At 40.4% G+C, this 19,651-nt stretch overlaps 1 protein-coding gene across 1 annotated transcript; it reads left to right on the plus strand.

Moving 5' to 3' along the window:
- The first annotated feature begins 632 nt into the window (after positions 1 to 632).
- On the plus strand, positions 633 to 18,193 carry vstm5 (V-set and transmembrane domain containing 5). Its single transcript, XM_073043331.1, has 4 exons — positions 633 to 766; positions 9,454 to 9,780; positions 16,099 to 16,239; positions 17,624 to 18,193. Exons 1-4 carry the CDS (start codon positions 682 to 684, stop codon positions 17,653 to 17,655), a joined length of 585 nt encoding a protein of 194 aa, XP_072899432.1. The 5' UTR covers positions 633 to 681; the 3' UTR covers positions 17,656 to 18,193.
- Positions 18,194 to 19,651: the final 1,458 nt, after the last annotated feature.

Below are 19,651 nucleotides of genomic sequence, written 5' to 3' on the forward strand. Positions count from 1 at the left end.
TCCTATGTCTTATGGTGTTATTTGGAAAGGCAGGGACTGATTATGAATAATCAGCTTTGAACAGAGGAAATCCTCGCTCTCTAATTTGAGAAGGTAACTACAAAAATTGCTGAAGGCAGGGCAGTAGACATTGTCAATGTGTACTTAATAAGGCATTTGACAATGTCCCATGTCAGAAGGCTTAAGCAGGTGAGATCCAAGGATAGCTAGCTAATTGGATTCAAAATGGGCTTAGTGATGGGATGCACTGGAAAGATGTTTTCTCTGTTTGGAAGATTGGGCCAGTGACGTGGCACAGGGAACTGTGCTGGGCCCGTTTTCTGATGTGACTGTAAGAGGTGTGATTAGTAAGTCTGCAGAAGATGTGAAAATTAAAGGTGTTGGGGCTCATGAGGAAGGAGATCTAATGCCAGAGCAAGATATAGATCAGAATCATACCTGTGTGGAGATGTTTCTACTGAGATGCATCTCTCGGCCATGCGCACACAGAGACGAGGCCTGGATAAACTTCCTGTATATGCAACACCTTCCTCGTGTTAGGCTGTGTGCCAGCTCATAGGCAGATGAAACAAAACCAGTCTAACCAGTGTATATTCCGTCCAAAGTCCAATCAAGTGCATTTTGCAGAAGCAGACACTGTAAGTGCAGTGCATGCTGTGCTACTAACCTGACTCCTGATGGATGGTTGTGTTTCTAATGAGGACAAACAGTTGGAACTACAAATGGCTTCTCTCAATATTGTGTTTGTCAGGCTTGTTGCTACAAAGTAAGTAATCATTTTTGTATTTATGAATGGTTTCTTCTTTTTTTTAAAAAAAGAGGGCAGAATTCCCTCCTAACTCACACTCTGACAAGTTTCAGTCAGCATGGGAGCTAGGAAGGGAAACGGAAAGCAGCTGTTATATTGGGAAGTGGGAGATGAGGGAGATTTAGTTTGAAGGACAGAGAAGATAACTTAAGCAGCAGCAATAAGCAAATAGTGAAAAAATAAACAACAAACTACTGGCGGAACTCAGCAGGTCAGGCAGCATCTGTGGAGTCTGAGGGAATGTAATTTGGATGCACGGTCTCAACCCAAAATGGTGGCCATCCCTGTGAGACCCTGCATCAGAACTACATTCCCTCTGCCTCCACAGATGCTGCCTGACCTACTAGGTCCTTCAGCACTTGAATTTTGCTCCAGGTTACAGCATCTGCAGTCTCTTGGGTCTGCAAATCAACTTAAACTGTTTCTATGGGATGATAAAGAAATCCATTAGCTTCATGTTTGTTTAAATGTGGGTGGAAAGGGACAGTGTACATAATGAGATTTGGATAATCTTGGTTCTTGAAGATCACCTCAGTTTTGACAGAGAGGTAGAAGGTCCAAGTGAGCTTGAGGTGGTCTAAAGCCGCTCCCCTGATCCAGGTATAGATGCTTTGCCACCACTAATTAAAACTGATTACAAAGGCATCAAGTACTTAATCCCCAAATAATCATTCCAAAACTATCTGTAATTTTCCTATTGTTTTTGGAAGTGAGATAAGTTATTTTAGATCTGTCTTTGGGTAGTGAGACAGGATTAATTAGGTTCCTGATCGTAAGGGTTGTTCTATGGAGACAGTATTTTAATGAGAGCTTATTTCACATTTTCTTCCAAGAGTTACAATCTAATCACAGAAAGCCACTGAAATGGGAAGGTGGAGTGGGGTGGGAGGGGTGTGAGCTGGCAGCAGTAGATTAGGAAGTCCGGTATAATTGTTTCCTTATATTTAAATAATGGAAACATTTGAAGACATATTTTGGAATTTGACTTACCATTTGTAATTCTCAACAAAAGGACATTTCATTGAACAATACATTCTCCACAGACAAGTTATCCATCACAGCCAGTTAAAGAGTTCAATAAAATCGTTTTGTTTTAAAGAAGAGGTATTTAATTGTACCAAAAAAAAAGTAAGGCTAAGGATAGGAGGCAGAGTGAAGGTGATTGCAGCATCGTCATTCTAGAAATGAAGGAGACTAAATAAGGGAACTAACTGGCAGTGTCATAAACCTGTTGTAAGGAAGCCTATTAATATGGGCATGGTTACAAAGCATTTAGGAAATCCCATTCGACCGATCTGGTACGTCCTTGAAGATGAAGCAGGAAGGGCTGATCAGAAGGAATAGATAGTGCACCTTTATTTTTCAAAAGGAGCCTACAGAGATACCAGGACTGGCAATGATTCAAGTGTCAAATTATCTATATTTTTAAAACAACATATAGTCACATATTTTGAATCTGCTCAGTACCCCTTTGCTGATGCCCAGAAATATGTAAAAATGTTCATAAATTGGATATTGGCAACATATCTTGCTCAAAGCATGAATATGAAAGTAAATACAAAACTGTCTGTCTACACCTCACCGTTAAGCAACACATTCTAATACACCAGCCTGCCTAGCTATGTGAAAAACGGTATAGCAATTTTGAATAAATAATTATTTGTTGTAAATGAACACCTTTATTTCTAAATTCTAAGTAAATTCATTATCAAAGTACACATGTCACCACATACAACCCTGAGATTCATTTCCTCACGAGCATACCCAATAAATCCGACAAACTTAACGGAATCAGTGAAAGACCACACCAACAGGGTGGCCAGGCAGTGTGCAAAAGACAACAAACTGTGTGAGTACAGAAAGAAAGAAATTAATAATAAACAAATAATGAGCAATAAATATCGAGAACATAAGATGAAGAGTCCTTGAAAGTGAGCCCATAAGTTGTGGAAACATTTCAGTGATGGGACGACTGAAGTTATCCCCTCTCGTTTAAGAGCCTGATGTTTGAGGGGTAATAGCTGTTCCTGAACCTGGTGCTGTAAACCTGAGGCTTGTCTACCTTCTTCCTGATGGCAACAGTGAGAAGAGAGCATGACATGGGTGGTGGGGTCCTTGATGATGGATGTTGCTTTGTGTGGGCTTATTGGTGGGGAGGACTTGGTCATATCCACTATTTGTTGTATTTTCCATTCAGGGCATTGGTGCTTCCATACCAGACTGTAACGCAGCCAGTGATTATAATCTCCACCACACAATTAGAGAAATTTGTCAAAGTTTTAGATGTCATGCTGAAATTTTAACCAACTTCTAAGGAAGTAGAGTTGCTGCCATGCTTTCTTCATAATTGCACTTACATGCTGGGCCCAGGACAGGTCCTCTGAAATGAGAAATTTAAAGTTGCTGATCCTCTCCACCTCAGATCCCTCAATGAGGACTGGCTCATGGGCCTCTGGTTTCCTCCTCCTGAAGCCGATAATCAGCACCGTGGTTTTGCTGACTTTGAGTAAGAGGCTGTTGTTGTGACACCACTCAGCCAGATTTTCAATCTCCCTCCTGATTGTTGATTTGTCACCACCTTTGATTCGGCCTACGATAGTGGTGATGTCAGCTAACTTAAATGTGACATTGGAGCTTTAAAGCAAGTAGAGCAGGGGTTGAGCACACAGTCTTGTGGTGAACCTGTGCTGGTGGAGATTGTGGAGGAGATATTATTGCCAATCTGAACTGGCTGGGGTCTGCAGGTGAGGAAATCGAGGATCCAATTGCACAAGGATGTATTGAGGCTAATGTCTTGAAGCCTATTGATTAGTTTTGAGGAGATGATGGTATTTGAATGCAAAACTGTAGTCAATAAAGAGCATCTCAGTGCATGTGTGTGATACTTTTCCAACAATTATTTTGTAAATCTGTTAAATAAGTAGCAGAACTGGACATTGCATTATCTGTGCACTCAGTTCTACTTACATCAGCACCATTCACTGCCATCAGGGTAGATCCTATATCTGTGGGAAGTGCGGCCGGCTGCAACTCCTGACAGACCAGGTCAAGGAACTTGAGGTGCAATTGGCTGTACTCAGAATTACCCAGCAGATCATGGATGCGAGTTTTAGTGAGGTGGTCACACCTCAGGTGCAGGCTACAGATTGTAATCCCACACTCCCTTCACTTCTCCTGGTAACCACAGGACATGCTGAGAGAGGCAAATGAGAAGCCAGAGGCTGTGGTCCATATAGTTACCAATACATAGACAGGAGCAGGGATGAGGTCCTTCAAAGGGACGAAGGAGATTGGTAGAAGAGCAGAACCTCCAGGTTTGTAATGTCAAGATTACTATACATGCCGTGTGCTAGTGAGTTGAGAAATAGATGCACTGTGCAGTTCAACATGTGGCTAAGAAGTTGGTGTGGGAAATAGGGCTTCAGGTTTATGGATTATCAGGCTCTCTTGTAGGGCAGGTGTGACCTGTACAAATAAGACATTTTTCATCTGAACTGGAGAGGAACTAACATCCTCACTAGGAGGCTCGCTGGTGCCACTTGGAAAGGTTTAGATTAGAGTGACAAGGAGATTGGAACCACAACAGCAGGGCAGAAAGTGGAAAAGTTGAGAGTAACAAAGATGGTATGACAAGTAAGATTGGAAGGGGCTGATGGGACAGAAACCTGGTGGGGCTGAAGGGCTGCAATGTGGCTCTTTCAGTGCTCGGAGTATTGTGCTTGAGGATAAACTGAGAACAGTATATAGGATTACAATGTTACCATTTACAGATACCTGGTTATGTGATGGTCAGGAATGGCAGTTCTGTGTTCCCGGGTTTTGCTGTTCAAACGTGATAGAGAGGGGGGTAAAAGAGAAGGAGGGGTTGTACCAGTGATAAGGGAGGCCACCACAGTGGTATTCGGAGGACACACTGGAGGACTCATCCACAGAGGCAATTTGGATGGAGCTCTGAAGAAATGTAAAATTACACTGATGGGATTATACTCACTCCCACCCCCACTAATAGTTACTGAGAGAAGGAGTAACAGATATATAAGCAGTTTATGGAAAGCTGCAGGAACAATAACGTTACAGTGGGAGACCTTAGCTTCCCCACATTGACTGGAATTTCCTTAATGCATGAGGGTTAGATGGAGCAGGCATCCTTCAGCATCCAAGATGTTGGCTTGAAACAGTATGTGGAGAGTCTAGCTACAGGAGAAAACATTCTCGACCTGCTTTTGGGAAATGAGCCAGGCCAGGTTGGTGACAGATCTGATAGTGAGTGAACATTTTGGAAATAGTGACCATAACTCATTATATCTTAAGCTGCTGCAGTTATGAACATAGAATATAGAAATCTACAGCACATTACAGGCCCTTCAGCCCACAATGTTGTGCCGACCTTGTAAGCTACTCTAGAAACTGCCTAGAATTTCCCTACTGCATAGTCCTCAATTTTTCTAAGCTCCATGTACCTATCTAAGAGTCTCTTAAAAGACCCTATTGTATCGATCTCCACCATGAGAAATCCATGTCTGATGAATGGGACTTGTTTAAAGACCAGCTGATCAGAATTCAGGATCAACATTTTTCAGTCAGGGTTAAGGACAAGGAGAGTAGGGTAAGGGAACCCTGGATGACCTGAGAGGTCCTAGATTTAGACAGGGAGGAAAAATAAGCATCTATAAGGTTTAGAAAGATAAAATCTGATTGGAACCTTGTGGAATATATAAATAATAGGAAAAAGCTGAATAAGCTGACAGGAAAGGCAAAGAGAATCCAAATGCATTTTATACTTGGTTTAAGAAAAAGAGGATAACTGAGATGAGGGTAGGTTCACTCAAAGATAAAGGAGTGAATTTGTGCTTAGAGTCAGAGTATTTGATAAGATATTAACTGAAAACTTTGCATCAATATTTACTGTGGAGGATGACTTGGAGGAAAGGTAAGGGACAGTAGGCATGTTAATGTGCTCAGACATCAAGTTCCCAGGGCCTAATGGCCTAGATCCTGGAATGTCTGAAAGACAGAAGTGAAGAGATTGCTGGGACTTTGGTAAGTATTTCTGTGTCCTTGTCAGCAACAGATGAGGTCCCAAAGTTCTGGAGAATATCAAACGTTGGGCTTTTGTTCAGGAAAGGAAATCGGGACAATCCAGGCAATTGTAGGCCAGGGAGCCTGGTGGTGGTGAAGCTATTGGAAAGGATACTGAGGGATGGTATTTATGTGCATTTGGAAAGACATGGTCTGCTTGGAGACCATCAGCATGCCTTTGTGCAGGGCATGTCATGCCTTACAAGCTTGATCAAGTTTTTTGAGAAGATGACAAAAGAGCTTGAGGATAACTGTCTTCCTGGAATTTAAGAAGCCCCTCATGCAGGTTGATTCAGAAGATAAAGATGTATGGAATCCAGCGCGAATTACAAGATTGGATACGGAACTGGTTTAGCCATAGAAAACAGAGCAAGGTTGAAAGTCTGTTATCTTTTCTGGAGGCCCTTGATCAGTGGTGTTCCACAAGTGCCGGCGCTGGGACCTCTGTTGTTTGTGATATATATTAATGATTCAGATGAAAATGTAGATGGATAGAATAGCAAGTTTGCAGATGACAATAAGACTGGAGGAGTTGTAGACAGTGTAACTGAGTACCAAAGAATACAGTGGGTCGGTTACTGGCATGGGCAGAGAAGTGGCAGATGGAGTTTAATCCAGCCAAGTGTGAATTGTTGCATTTTTGAAAGCCAATTGAAAGAGAAAGCATAGTTATTGGTAGACCCCTTAAAAGCATTGATGTACAGAGGGATCTTGGGGTCCAGGTCACTGAAAGTGGTTACACAATATTATAAAATGGTTAAGAAAGTATATGGTATGCTTTCCTTCATTGGAAGGGCTGCTGAATATCAGAATCAGGATGTCAATTTTTAGCTATATAAAAAATATGGTCAGTCTGCACTGGCATTGCATACATTTCTTGTTGCCCCATTATAAAAAGGATGTGGAGACAGTGGGGATGGTGCAGAAGAGGTTTACCAGGATGATGGGATGGCTGCACTAGAGTGTATGAGTTATAAGTAAAGTTTGGACAAACTTTGGTTATTGTCCCTAGAGTGTTAGAAGCCAAGAGGAGACCTGATAGGTTTTTTATGTTATTTTATTTTATTATGAGAGGCATAGATAGGGTAAACAGTCAGAATCTTTCCCCCCAGGTAGAAATGTCATACACCAGAGGACATGCTTTTAAGGTTAGATGGGGGAAGTTTACAAGTAATGTGATGGGCAAGTCTTTTGTTTAAGCAGAGAATAGGTTACAAAGGATAGTGGTGGAATCAGGCCGATTGGTGGAGTCTAAGGAGCTTTAGATAGGCACATGACTATGAAGGGAATGGAGGGATATGGAAGGTACACAGGAGGAGGGTGTCATGCAGTATGAATTGTCATCAAGAATGGCACAATGTCATGGGCTGAATGACCTGTACTGTTCAGTGGTCTATCCCCAGTTTTACTTGCCTGACTCCACCAGTACCATCAAGTGAAATCAATAAGGGAAAAAAGAACTATCATGCATACTGAATCCAGCTTTCATTGTCAAGAAAAAAATACATTCTTAATTAATATGGAAGAATGTAATACAGGAAATGCAAATATTTTAAATTAAACATTCATTCAATACTGCTGTATTTGCTGATTCATTATATAAATATTAGAGTGAAAAGTGTAAACTTCGACATTAATCATGAACAGGCTGGGTTTTTAAAGTTGTCTTTATGACTGTTATCCTAAAACTGACACATTGCTCAATGACAATTCCTTTCTTCCCAACATTTAACACAAGATCGTACACAAACCTATAATCATTTATCTTTTCACAAGCATGAGTTTGTGAAATCACAATCACAAATAATGTACCTTTTGTTTATTTGGCTTTTCTGTGTTTAAAACACAGTTTCTATTGACATTGTCTATCAGGAATGAAGAACATGAATTGTACCAATATCTGGCTTTGTAAATAAGACATTTTTGTACCTTAAATACAGCCTGATCTCTTGAGACAATGGAATAGAGTTTAACTTCATAAGCTTTTTCTAAGAATATGATTTATTTACCATGCCACACATTTCCAGGTGGAAGATAATGTGTGAACATCCATCTCTGGCTGTGGCCATCAATATCACCAGTGGTCGGAGAGTACCACAGCACAGAAACGGGTCCTTCAGTCTGTCGGATCTCTGTAACCATAGCATCCCATTTGCTCATCCTAGTTTCCTGTAGACAGACCATAGCCCTCCAAGCCCTTCGCATCCATGTACCTATCCAAATGCCTCTTAAATGCTGCAATTGTACTTTCCTTAACCTCTTCCACCAGCACCTCATCCCAGGTTTTCACTTCCCCCTTTGTAAACAAGTTAGCTCTCAGGTGTCTTTTAAATCTCCCCATTTTATCTTGTATCTGTGCCCACTTGTTTGGATCTCCTCAATCCTGGGCCAAAGACTATGGCCGTTCAACTTCTCCATACCCTTCAAGATTTTATAAAGTTCAAAGAGGTCACCCCTCATTTTCCTGTGCTCCAGAGAATAAAGATCCAACTTGACCAATCTCCCCAACAACCTCAGGCTCTCTAGTTCTGGTAACATCTTCATAAATCTCTCCTGCACCCACATTAGCATGACCACATCATTCCTTTAATAGTGTGACCTAAACTGTACACAATACTCCAAGTACAGCCTCATCGATAACTTGTATAACTACAACAGAATGTCCCACCTTCTAAACTTGATGCCCTGACTGATGATGGGCAGCATGCCAAACATCTTCTTCACCTCCCTGTCTCTTTGTGTGGTCGCTTTCGATGAACTGTGCACATTCCTCTTCCAAAACACCCACCAGTGCCCTGCCATTCACTGGCCAAATGCATCACCTCATACACATCTAAGCTGCAATCCTCAGCCCATCTCCCTACCTGATCAAGATCTCTTTGCAGTTCCTAGTAACCAGGTTCACCATCAAAAGGACCCCTGAATTTAGTATCATCAGCAAATTTGCTAACCATGCCATATATATTCACATTCAAATAATTTGCATCCATAATAATTAACAAGGTCCCAACACTGACTGCAAGGTTTACCCTCATCAGTCACCCCACTAGTCAACATCCAACCATCCTAGTGTTAGGGTCCTTGGGTCATAGGATCTTTTCTGGGCTGTAGACATAAAAAAGTGGTAGATCATTTTAGCAACCCGTGCCACTTAGACTCTAAACTTGAACGATTTTGGATACTAACAGAGTTATGAACCTCCTTGAACCAGCTGTACTCAAAACCAGGTCTTCAGAAAGAATTAGCACAGCTTGATGTTGCAAAGGAGCCACATTCTTAGCACCAAATTGCAGATGCATGACACAGATATGAACCCATGCCTGAAACAGCAGGTTTGACAGGTAAGCCCAATATTAGGTGGAACATTTCAGTCCTTGCTTGGTGCTTGACTACCATTGTGGGTTAGACTCTTTTGTATTGTAGCTGTATCACCAAAGGGCAATTCTGCAACTGTTCTAGTCTCCTGCTGTGTTATGTCCTCAGTATGTTCAAGATGCTTGAAGGAAGACAATTTCAGCAGCTTATTTGTAAATATAATGAATACATCTGTTTCTGTCATTTTTCAGTTCATGGAGTTACAATATCAGTACCTCACTATATCGTCAACGCCACAGTGAATGAGAATGCCACTCTTTCAGTGGACAATAGATGCAATAGGACACTTTCTATTAAATGGAAGCACCTATTACCATGGGGAATGAAGAACATTGTTGTCTGGAAACCAGGCAATTATCAAAACATTTCAAAAGGTTATGAAGACCGGATTGAGCTGTACAGAAATGGATCCATCCGGCTTTCAAATGTTCAGTTCAATGATGCCGGTTGTTATGTCGTGACTATAACAGATAAAGAAGGAAGCAGCAAGGATGGTGTTATTATGTTGAATATAAATGGTAAGAAACAATTAAGAATCCACTCCCTGTTTTCACTTAAAGTTTCAGTCTTTTGAATTTTAGTATTTCAAAATCAGGTTTACTATCACTGACATATATTGTGAAACTTGCTGTTTTGCCGCAGTGGTACAGTGCAATACATTAAAAATATCTTTAACTTGCCAAAGAAATATATTTTTAAAATGTGCAAAAAGAGAATAAAATTTTATCCAAAGGTAGGACATGCAGCCTCAGCTTTGACAGTGGTACTCTGCTCGTGTTAGCTTTCAAATAACAGATTCACCATCACACCCTAGATCTTGGAGCCGAAACACTCACAGCTACAGATCCACCTGTGATTTTTTTTTTAAATCACTGTTTGGGTTGATAGCTGTTGCTTTGGGGAAGATGTGCAGCCAACAACGTCTTATATCAGTGGGATGGAAGCTATCCTTGAGCCTGGTGGTTCATGTATTCAGTCTGGAGAAGAGAAAATGTCTGATTGAGTGGAATCTTTGAGAGGATGAAGAAGAGAAGAAGTCTGGCTGTGAGATCTTTGATTATGTTGGTGGTTTTTATTTGCCAAGGCAGGGAGAAGTGTAGGCAGAGCCTATGGTGGTGAGGCTGGATTTTGTGATTTGCTGAGCTGTGCAGTTTCTTGTGGTGTTGGGCAGAGCGGTTGTCATACCAAGCCATAATGCATCCAGATGGGATGTTTTCTATGATGCATCTGTTAAAAAAAATTGATGAATGCCTCCTCTCCTGATATATCACAGCGTGGTATGGCAACTGCTTGACCCAAGACTGCAGGGAGTCGTTGACAGTCCTGTATAGGAGTGCCGGAGGAGGGCTGAAACTTGCACCAACATCTTGGCATCCCCAGGTTCCCACTGTAACAGTGGGCAAAAATGTCAGAGTGTGAAGGACAGGGACTGGTGCTAGTTTCCCATCACAACAGCCGTGACCCTCCTTCCTTTTTAAAATGTTGACTCCATGAGTGTCATCTTTCCTGAGAACATCTGGCACACTGAACAAGTTCTCATTGTACAATGGGTTGGGGCAGGGGTTGCAGTTAAAACTAGAATACTTACTGTTCCATAATGACTGTTCCTTTTCTCTTTCTGCCAGGAAAATTCAGCATTGAGGAAGTGCCAATGATTCTTGGTGATTTTATTTTAGCAGTCAATTAGGAATCTTAACCTGGGACCCAGGCAGTAGGGATGTAAAATTCCTTTCAGCCAAAATGGACCAGGAACCAGACCCTAGGTCAGAAGTATGCCAGAAGGCAAGATCTGTATTTCATATTTTCTTGTAAATGTGGATTTTTTTTTACTGAATCACAAGGGAAGTTCTTCCATTTCCTTTGGGCCAGGTATCCTTCTTCCTTCTCAATATGACAGCTGTTGTCTCACCACCCTGATCCAAGAACACTCAGTTGTAGTCCAAACTTCGCTACAATCGCTACCTGTAACAGTCACTGACTGGTGGGATTTTGGGAGCTATCAGGTCTAGTGTGCCTTTATCCCATAGGACAGACATAGCCTTTCTGGTGAACCTCTTGTTGTTCCCATCGCTGACGAGTTCCTGAGGTAACTTCTAGTCAGGCTTCCAATCCAATCCAGAGTCCACAATTTGTTTTAAAAATTGATGGCGGACTATTTGCTGATTTCTCCTTACATCATTGTTCTTCTGCCTAATAATGATGGGGCTAATATCCCCATAATTGTTTGTTATGTCTCCCCACTTGCTGTGAGAGGTTGTTGATGGCAGTTATATATAGGCTTCCTGGGAGGTGGATCACAGGTTACAACAGGTAGTGGAAAAGGGGAGTCATGGGAGATTTTAACATGTAGCTCGATTGGAAAAATCCAGTTGGTAATGGATCTCAAGAAAGCGATTTTGTTGAATGCCTAAAAGATAGCTTTTTAGAGCAGTTTGTCATTGAGTGATTAGGGAACTTAAGGTAAAAAAAAAACCCTTAGGAGCCAGTGATCACAATATGATTGTGTTCAACTTGAAATTTGATAGGGAGAAAGTAAGGTCTGATGTAGCAGTATTTCAGTAGCATAAGGGAAATTACTGTGGTATGAGAGAGGAGTTGACCAAAGTAGTTTGGAAGGAGCTGCTGGCAGGGATGTCAGCAGCACAGCAATGGCATATGCTTCTGGGGAAAATGAGGAAGGTGTAAGACGTGTATTCCAAAAATGAAGAAATACTCAAATGGTAAAATAGCACAACCATGGCTGACAAGGGAAGTTAAACCAATTGTAAAACCAAAAGAAAGGACATACAACAAAGCTAAAATTAGTGGGAAGATAGGGAAGTTTTTAAAAATCTACAGAGAGCAACTTTAAAAAAATCTTTCGAAGGGGAAAGATGAAATATGAAAGCAAGCTAGCAAATAATATCAAAGTGGATAGTAAAAGTTTGTTCAAGTATGTTAAAAATAAAAGAGAAATGAGAGTGGATATAGGACTGCTAGATAATGAGGCAAGAGAAATAATAACGGGGGACAAGGAGATGGCTGATGAACTAAATGAATATTTTGCATCAGTCTTTACTGTGGAAGACACCAGCAGTATGCCTGACGTTGTAGTGTGTGAAGGAAGAGAAGTGGGTGCAGTTGCTCAAAAAGCTGAAAGACCTAAAGGTACATAAGTCACCCGGACCAGAGGAATTGCAGCCTAGCATTAAGAGATTGTGGTGGCATTAGAAATGATCTTTCAAAAATCATTGGACTCTGGCATGGTGCTAGAGGACTGGAAAATAGCAAATGTCACTCCACTCTTTAAGAAAGGAGGAAGGCAGCAGAAAGGAAATTATTGACCAGTTAGCCTGACCTCAGTGGTTGGGAAGATGTTGGAGTCAGTTGTTAAGGATGAGGTGGTGGACTGACAAACCTGTTGGAATTCTTTGAGGAGGTTACAAGTAGGATAGATAAAAGGGATACAGTGGATGTGGTATATTTGGACTTTCAGAAGGCCTTTGACAAGGTGCCACACATGAGGCTGCTTACCAAGTTAAGACCCCATGGTATTACAGGAAAGTTACTAACACAGTCAGAGCAATGACTGATTGGTAGGAGGCAGCAAGTGGGAATAAGAGGACCCTTGTCTGGTTGGCTGCCAGTGACTAGTGGTGTTCCTCAGGGATCGGAGTTGAGGCCATTTCTTTTTATACTGTATATAAATGATTTAGGTGATGGAATAGATGGCTTTGTTACAAAGACGAGTGGAGGGGCAGATAGTGTTGAAGTAACAGATATTTTGCAGAAAGGCTTAGATAGATTAGGAGAATGAGCAAGAAAGTGGCAAATGAAATACAATGTTGGAAATTGCATGGTCATGTACTTTGGTATTAGAAATGGATGTGCGGACTGTTTTCTAAATGGGGAGAAAATCCAGAAGTCTGAAATGTAGAAGCATTTGGGAGTCCTTGTGCAGAACTCCCTTGCAGGTTGAGTTGGTGGTGAGGAAGGCAAATGCCATGTTAGCATTCATTTCAAGACGTCTATGAAAATGTGACTATGAAAATGGACAAGGGAGAGCCAGTGGATGTAGTGTACCTGGACTTCCAGAAAGCTTTTGATAAAGTCCCACATAGGAGATTAGTGGGCAAAAGTAGGGCACATGTTATTGGGGGCAGAGTACTGACATGGATTGAAAATTGGCTGGCTGACAGGAAACAAAAAGTAGCGATTAACGGGTCCCTTTTGGAATGGCAGGCTGTGACCAGTGGGGTACCGCAAGGATCGGTGCTGGGACCGCAGCTGTTTACAATATACATTAATGATTTAGATGAAGGGATTAAGAGTAACATTAACAAATTTGCTGATGACTCAAAGCTGGGTGGCAGTGTGAAATGTCAGGAGGATGTTATGAGAATGCAGGGGGAGTTGGACAGGTTGGGTGAGTGGGCAAATGTATGGCAGATGCAGTTTAATGTGGATAAATGTGAGGTTATCCACTTTGGTGGCAAGAACAGGAAAGCAGATTACTATATAAATGGAGTCAAGTTAGGAAAAGGGGAAGCACGAGATCTAGGTGTTCTTGTACATCAGTCAATGAAAGCAAGCATGCAGGTACAGCAAGCAGTGAAGAAAGCTAATGGCATGCTGGCCTTTATAAGAAGAGGAATTGAGTATAGGAGTAAGGAGGTCCTTCTGCAGCTGTACAGGGTCCTGGTGAGACCCCACCTGGAGTATTGTGTGCAGTTTTGGTCTCCAAATTTGAGGAAGGACATTCTTGCTATTGAGGGAGTGCAGCGTAGGTTCACAAGGTTAATTCCCGGAATGGTGGCACTGTCATATGTTGAAAGATTGGAGCGACTGGGCTTGTATACACTGGAATTTAGAAGGATGAGAGGGGATCTGATTGAGACATATAAGATTATTAAGGGATTGGACATGCTGGAGGCAGGAAGCATGTTCCCACTGATGGGTGAGTCCAGAACTAGAGGCCACAGTTTAAGAATAAGGGGTAGGCCATTTAGAACAGAGATGCGGAAAAACTTTTTCACCCAGAGAGTGGTGGATATGTGGAATGCTCTGCCCCAGAAGGCAGTGGAGGCCAAGTCTCTGGATGCATTCAAGAGAGAGTTAGATAGAGCTCTTATAGATAGCGGGGTCGAGGGATATGGGGAGAGGGCAGGAACGGGGTACTGATTGTGTATGATCAGCCATGATCACAGTGAATGGCAGTGCTGGCTAGAAGGGCCGAATAGCCTACTCCTGCACCTATTGTCTATTGTCTAGAACACAAGAGCAGGGATGTGATGCTGAGGCTTTATAAGGCACTGGAGAGGCCTCACTTTGGGTTTTGTGAACAGTTTTGGACCCCTAATCTTAGAAAAGATGTGTTGGCATTGGAGAGGGTCCAAAGAAGGTTCACAAGGATGATTCCAAGAATGAAAAGGGTTATCATACAAAGAACGCTTAATGTCTTTGGGTCTGTACTCGCTGGAATTCAGAAGGATGAGTGGGGATCTCATTGAAACCTTTCAAATGTTGAAAGGCCTGGACAGAGTAGATGTGGAAAGGATGTTTCCCATGGTGGGAGAATCTAGGACAAGAGGGCACAGCCTCAGGATAGAGGGGCACCCTTTCAAAATAGAGAGTGGAGAAAGTTCTTTAGCCAAAGGGCAGCCAATTTGTGGAATTTGTTGCCACATGCATCTGTGGAGGCCAGGTTGTTGGGTGTATTTAAGGCAGAGGTTGATAGTTTCTTGATTGGACATGGCATCAAAGGTTACGGGGAGAAGGATGGGAAATTGGGTTGAGGAGGGGAAAAAAAAGGATCAGCCATAATTAAATGGCAGAGAAGACTCGGTGGGCCAGATGGCCTAATTCTGCTTCTATGTCTTATGGAAATGGACACCTCTTTTTCCCTTATTAGGGAGAGAGCACCTGTGGTATGCTGAATTACTGAGTGAATGAGTAGTCTTTGGGGTACTGCAAGTCTGTGTCTTTATTGATTCTTTGCTGCACACTTGAGTGCTTAGTGGAGGGTGCCAATGCTGTTTTGCTAGTGGGGGAGGGGGGTTGTTGCCTTGCTGTTGCTTGTGGATGGGAGGGGGAGCTGGGGGGGCCTTTGGGGTTCTAACATTTAACTGTCATTCATTCTTTGGGGCAATCCTCTGTTTTAGTGGATATTTGCAAAGAAAAAGACTTTCAGGATGTATATTGTATACATTTCTCTGACATTAAATGTACCTATTGAACCTAATATCCTAAGAACCGTTTGACCTACGAAGTGTTTTGCAATTGAGTCTAAAACAACAGTTAATTTTGATAGATTACTTTCCACAGCCTCCTTAACAGCCATTTCCTAATATTGTCTTGAATCTTACTTACACCTGATGTAATTCTAATGATATTTTAACTATTTATTGGCTTTTGCAAACTTGACCTGGAAAAACTTTCAAACCAATCATGTTCACCTAGATATGGTTTGTAGCCAATTCCAACATTGTAATTACCAACAAAAATCTGGAGTTTGGAAATTATCAGCACTAAGACGGCAAATCCTTTCCTATCCTGCTGGACAGTGAGAAGAGGTCTGCCCTTCGGGATAAAGACCTACTGTGTATGTAAGTCACAGCCTAATTTTTATCTTTGAGAGAACCATACCCTTGCTACATTGAAGTTGAATGTTGGAGTATCTCCTCCAAGAGTATAGCCTTCTGTTACACTCCTGAATAACTCACAAGAGCTATATTAATTTTCTCATGTCAGTTTTCAGAGGAAACAATTTACAAAATGAGCAAGACAATAAGAAATCAAACTAGAGTCAGAAATCTAATTATAAATGTTATAACATTTTAACATTTGTCTTTCTACAGAACCAATTTATAAGGACCTGCATTTTGTGGCTGTCATTGTTACAGTACTTGTAACATTATCTATTATTTTAATGTTCTTGCTATGGATCTGCAATCAAAGTGTGGAACTCTACAAAATAAAGAGAACACCGAATGCAAATGGTAATCAAATTGTGGTTTGATGGAAGAATTAATTGTGACAAAGGATGGAGCTCAGAAGCTTGGGGATCAGTATTTTGTGTGGTGTAATTAGTGCAATTTTTAAAAAAAAACATGTGTAGTACAGTTTCATCTCCTTGTCTTATTTCTCATCTATATTCTCCACCTGCTGCCAAGGTCCTTATTCATACCTTTTTACTTTTGAGGCACAGCTAGTCCAATGCTGCTTTTGGCAGCCTCCCACCTAACTTAAACATGCAAAATCTTTCTGCCTGCATTCTAATTTATAATCTCATTCATTTATTATAACTATCCTAGAACAACTCTCTGTAAAGCATCAATTTTTAAAGTTCTCATGCCTCCATGGTTTAACTTTCATTACTTTTGCAGCCTCTAAGACCTTCCAAAGTCTCTGCATTTGTCTGTCCCTTTGCACGTGCCTTGTTTTACTCACTGATTGGCACCCCCAACTTCAGAGTCTACGTCCTATGGAACTGCAATAAACATCCACTTCTATACTTTAAGACACTTATTTAAAATCTACTTCCTTCACAGTCTCGCCATCTTTTTGCTTGATAGTAATTGTCCATTTTCATAGTTTTCATGCATTATAGAATGAGGCCATTTGGCTCATCACGTCTATGCTAGCATATGCTATGCTGACAGACCAATCCCACACCCCACTGATTTTTCCTATAACCTATTCTTCTCATTCCTATTAAATTCTAGCAGCCACCTACATTACAGGCCAAGTAGTCTACAAAATTCACATGTCTTTTGGAGGAAATTAGAGCAACCAGAAGCAACCATTCAGATGGAGAATATGTGGACTCCTCACAGACAGTACCAAATGCCAGGGTTGAATTTGGGTCACTGGAGTTGTGAGTCAGCAGCTCTGTTAATTACACCATTGTGCAGCCGGTTAAAACATACACTTAATAACAAAGTTTTGTTCTGTGGTAAAAAAAAATTGTATTACACTGGATGGGAAGAAAGGATAAACAGTTAAGATATAATTTATAATATCAGATTGTCTTAATCAACATTACAAGCATAGTAATGTAAATCAATACTGAGGCAGACTTGTAAGACTGAATGACATTTCAGATTACGTGCCATTTTAGTTTAACATGACAGCTCTAGGTAAAAGGCAATGACAGATACTCAGCAGTAAGGATTGTCATGCTTCACCCAAAATCAATACAGCAAGACAGAAACCCACCAGGTTAATTAAGATGCTATCTCAATTCTTAATGTTGGAGTGGCGTAAAAGACTGGCATTTATATTTTCCACTGAGACACTTAATTGAAAATATTTATTTCCTTTTTTCTGTTGACCACAGTATGAATTTTTTCTAATATTATGCTTTTTCCCCCCATGTCTAAGGTTCTACAGATATGGAAGTAACATCACTTTAAAGTCGGTAGATCGATTCCAGTTTATATGCTGGATCAAGACTAACAGAATTTGAAAAGAGAAGGAACATGGTCATACTTAGAAATATTTGAGAATATCGTCCATGTTACTTATTTCCTTTATTTTGACAAAACAGATGAGCCAACAATCATCCTGCCATGAGAAGTAAATGGTTTCAGCTGTTGTGTAAATTTTTTAAATTGACTTTATAAAAAAGTGCAATATAAGCATGGCATTTGCTACTCAATGATTCCATTATATGCCAGTAGAATAGCAAAAGCATGCACTAGATAAAAATTAATTCATTACATCAAAGCAAGAAAATTTGAATGAGTACATTCTGTTGACAACTGTTTAAACTTGGATTGCAGGATTCTTTAAAATGTCGATTTTTGAATGGCTGGGTGAACAAAACAACTAAGGAAAATGGTTCTGATTATCAAAACTGTTTACTGAAGGAAAAACATAGTATATATTTTGAAGTCCATGACTATATTATGAACAATCTGTAAAATCTCTATTAAATTTCAGTTCTATTAATTAAAAGGTTATGTTCATTTTTTCAAATAGTTTTAAGTTTACACAAAGTGGACTAAGTATTAACATTAATTTTATCAGTGATTCAGATCACTTGTGGAGTAATAAAAGTCAATAATATTGTTGCTGAATTCATTTTCAATGCATAACTGCAATTTGCAGTATGGCATCTGAGCTGAGTTATTGGTTTTAATGAAATAAGATACCACAACTTTGTTCCATATTAAAATAAGCAGATACCAACTTGCCATTCATTCACCTTTTCAACTACTGTGGTGGCCCATAGTACCTGAAAGTTTAACTGACACATATTACCCAAGAAGCTAATAAAATTAGACCAACAGTTCAAGACTATCATTGACTTCTTCAACTCCTAGTATCACCTTGTAGTACCAAAGAGCTTAATTAAAACATCTTTTTACAATTTTTAATTAATATTTTAAATTTTCTAACTGCAAATTGCAACAGTATTCATAGATAGATAGATAGATAGATAGATACTTTATTCATCCCCATGGGGAAATTCAACTTTTTTTCCAATGTCCCACACACTTGTTGTAGCATAACTAATTACATACAATACTTAACTCAGTAAAAAAAAAATATTATATGCATCTATATCACTATCTCAAAAAGCATTAATAATAGCTTTTAAAAAGTTCTTAAGTCCTGGCGGTAGAATTGTAAAGCCTAATGGCATTGGGGTGTATTGACCTCATCATCCCGTCTGAGGAGCATTGCATCGATAGTAAATTCACAGAAGAAATTTAGATAAAAGCTTTGATCTTTTTGTCCCCAGAAAATTATTGGTACCTTACAGTCACTTAAAATTCTAGCTTCCTTTGTGGTAGAGTTCCAATTGATCACAGTTTACATAGAAGTTCAAAGAAAATTATGAAAGTACATGTGTCACCATATAAAACACAGATTCATTTTCTTGTGGGCATGCACAGTAAATAAAAGAAACTCAATAGAATCAATGAAAGATTGAACCCAACAGGACAAGCAACCAATGTGCAAAAGATAACAGAAAGTGCAAAACAAGCAGAAAAATTAATTATAATAGTAATATTAAATAAGAAATAAACATCAAGAACATGAGATGAAGTCTTTGAAAGTGAGTCCATAGATTGTGGGAGCACTTCAGTGATGCGATAATAACTGCTCCTGAACCTGGTGGTGAGAGTCCTGAGGCTCCTGTATCACCTTCCTGGTTGCAGTAGCAAGAAGAGAGCATGGCGGGGGTCCTTGATGATGAATATTGCTTTCCTGCAACAGACCTCCGTGTAGATGCATGCAATGCCAGGGAGGACTTTAACTGTGATGGACTGGGTTGTATCAACTACTTTTTGTAGGCTCTTCCATTCAAAGGCATTGGTATTTCCATAACTATCCATGATGCAACCAGTCAATATACTCTCCACCACATATCTATAGAAATTTGTCAGATTTTTAGATTAC

The sequence above is a fragment of the Hemitrygon akajei genome, chromosome 4 (genome assembly GCF_048418815.1).
Source record: "Hemitrygon akajei chromosome 4, sHemAka1.3, whole genome shotgun sequence".
NCBI classification, from domain to species: domain Eukaryota; kingdom Metazoa; phylum Chordata; class Chondrichthyes; order Myliobatiformes; family Dasyatidae; genus Hemitrygon; species Hemitrygon akajei.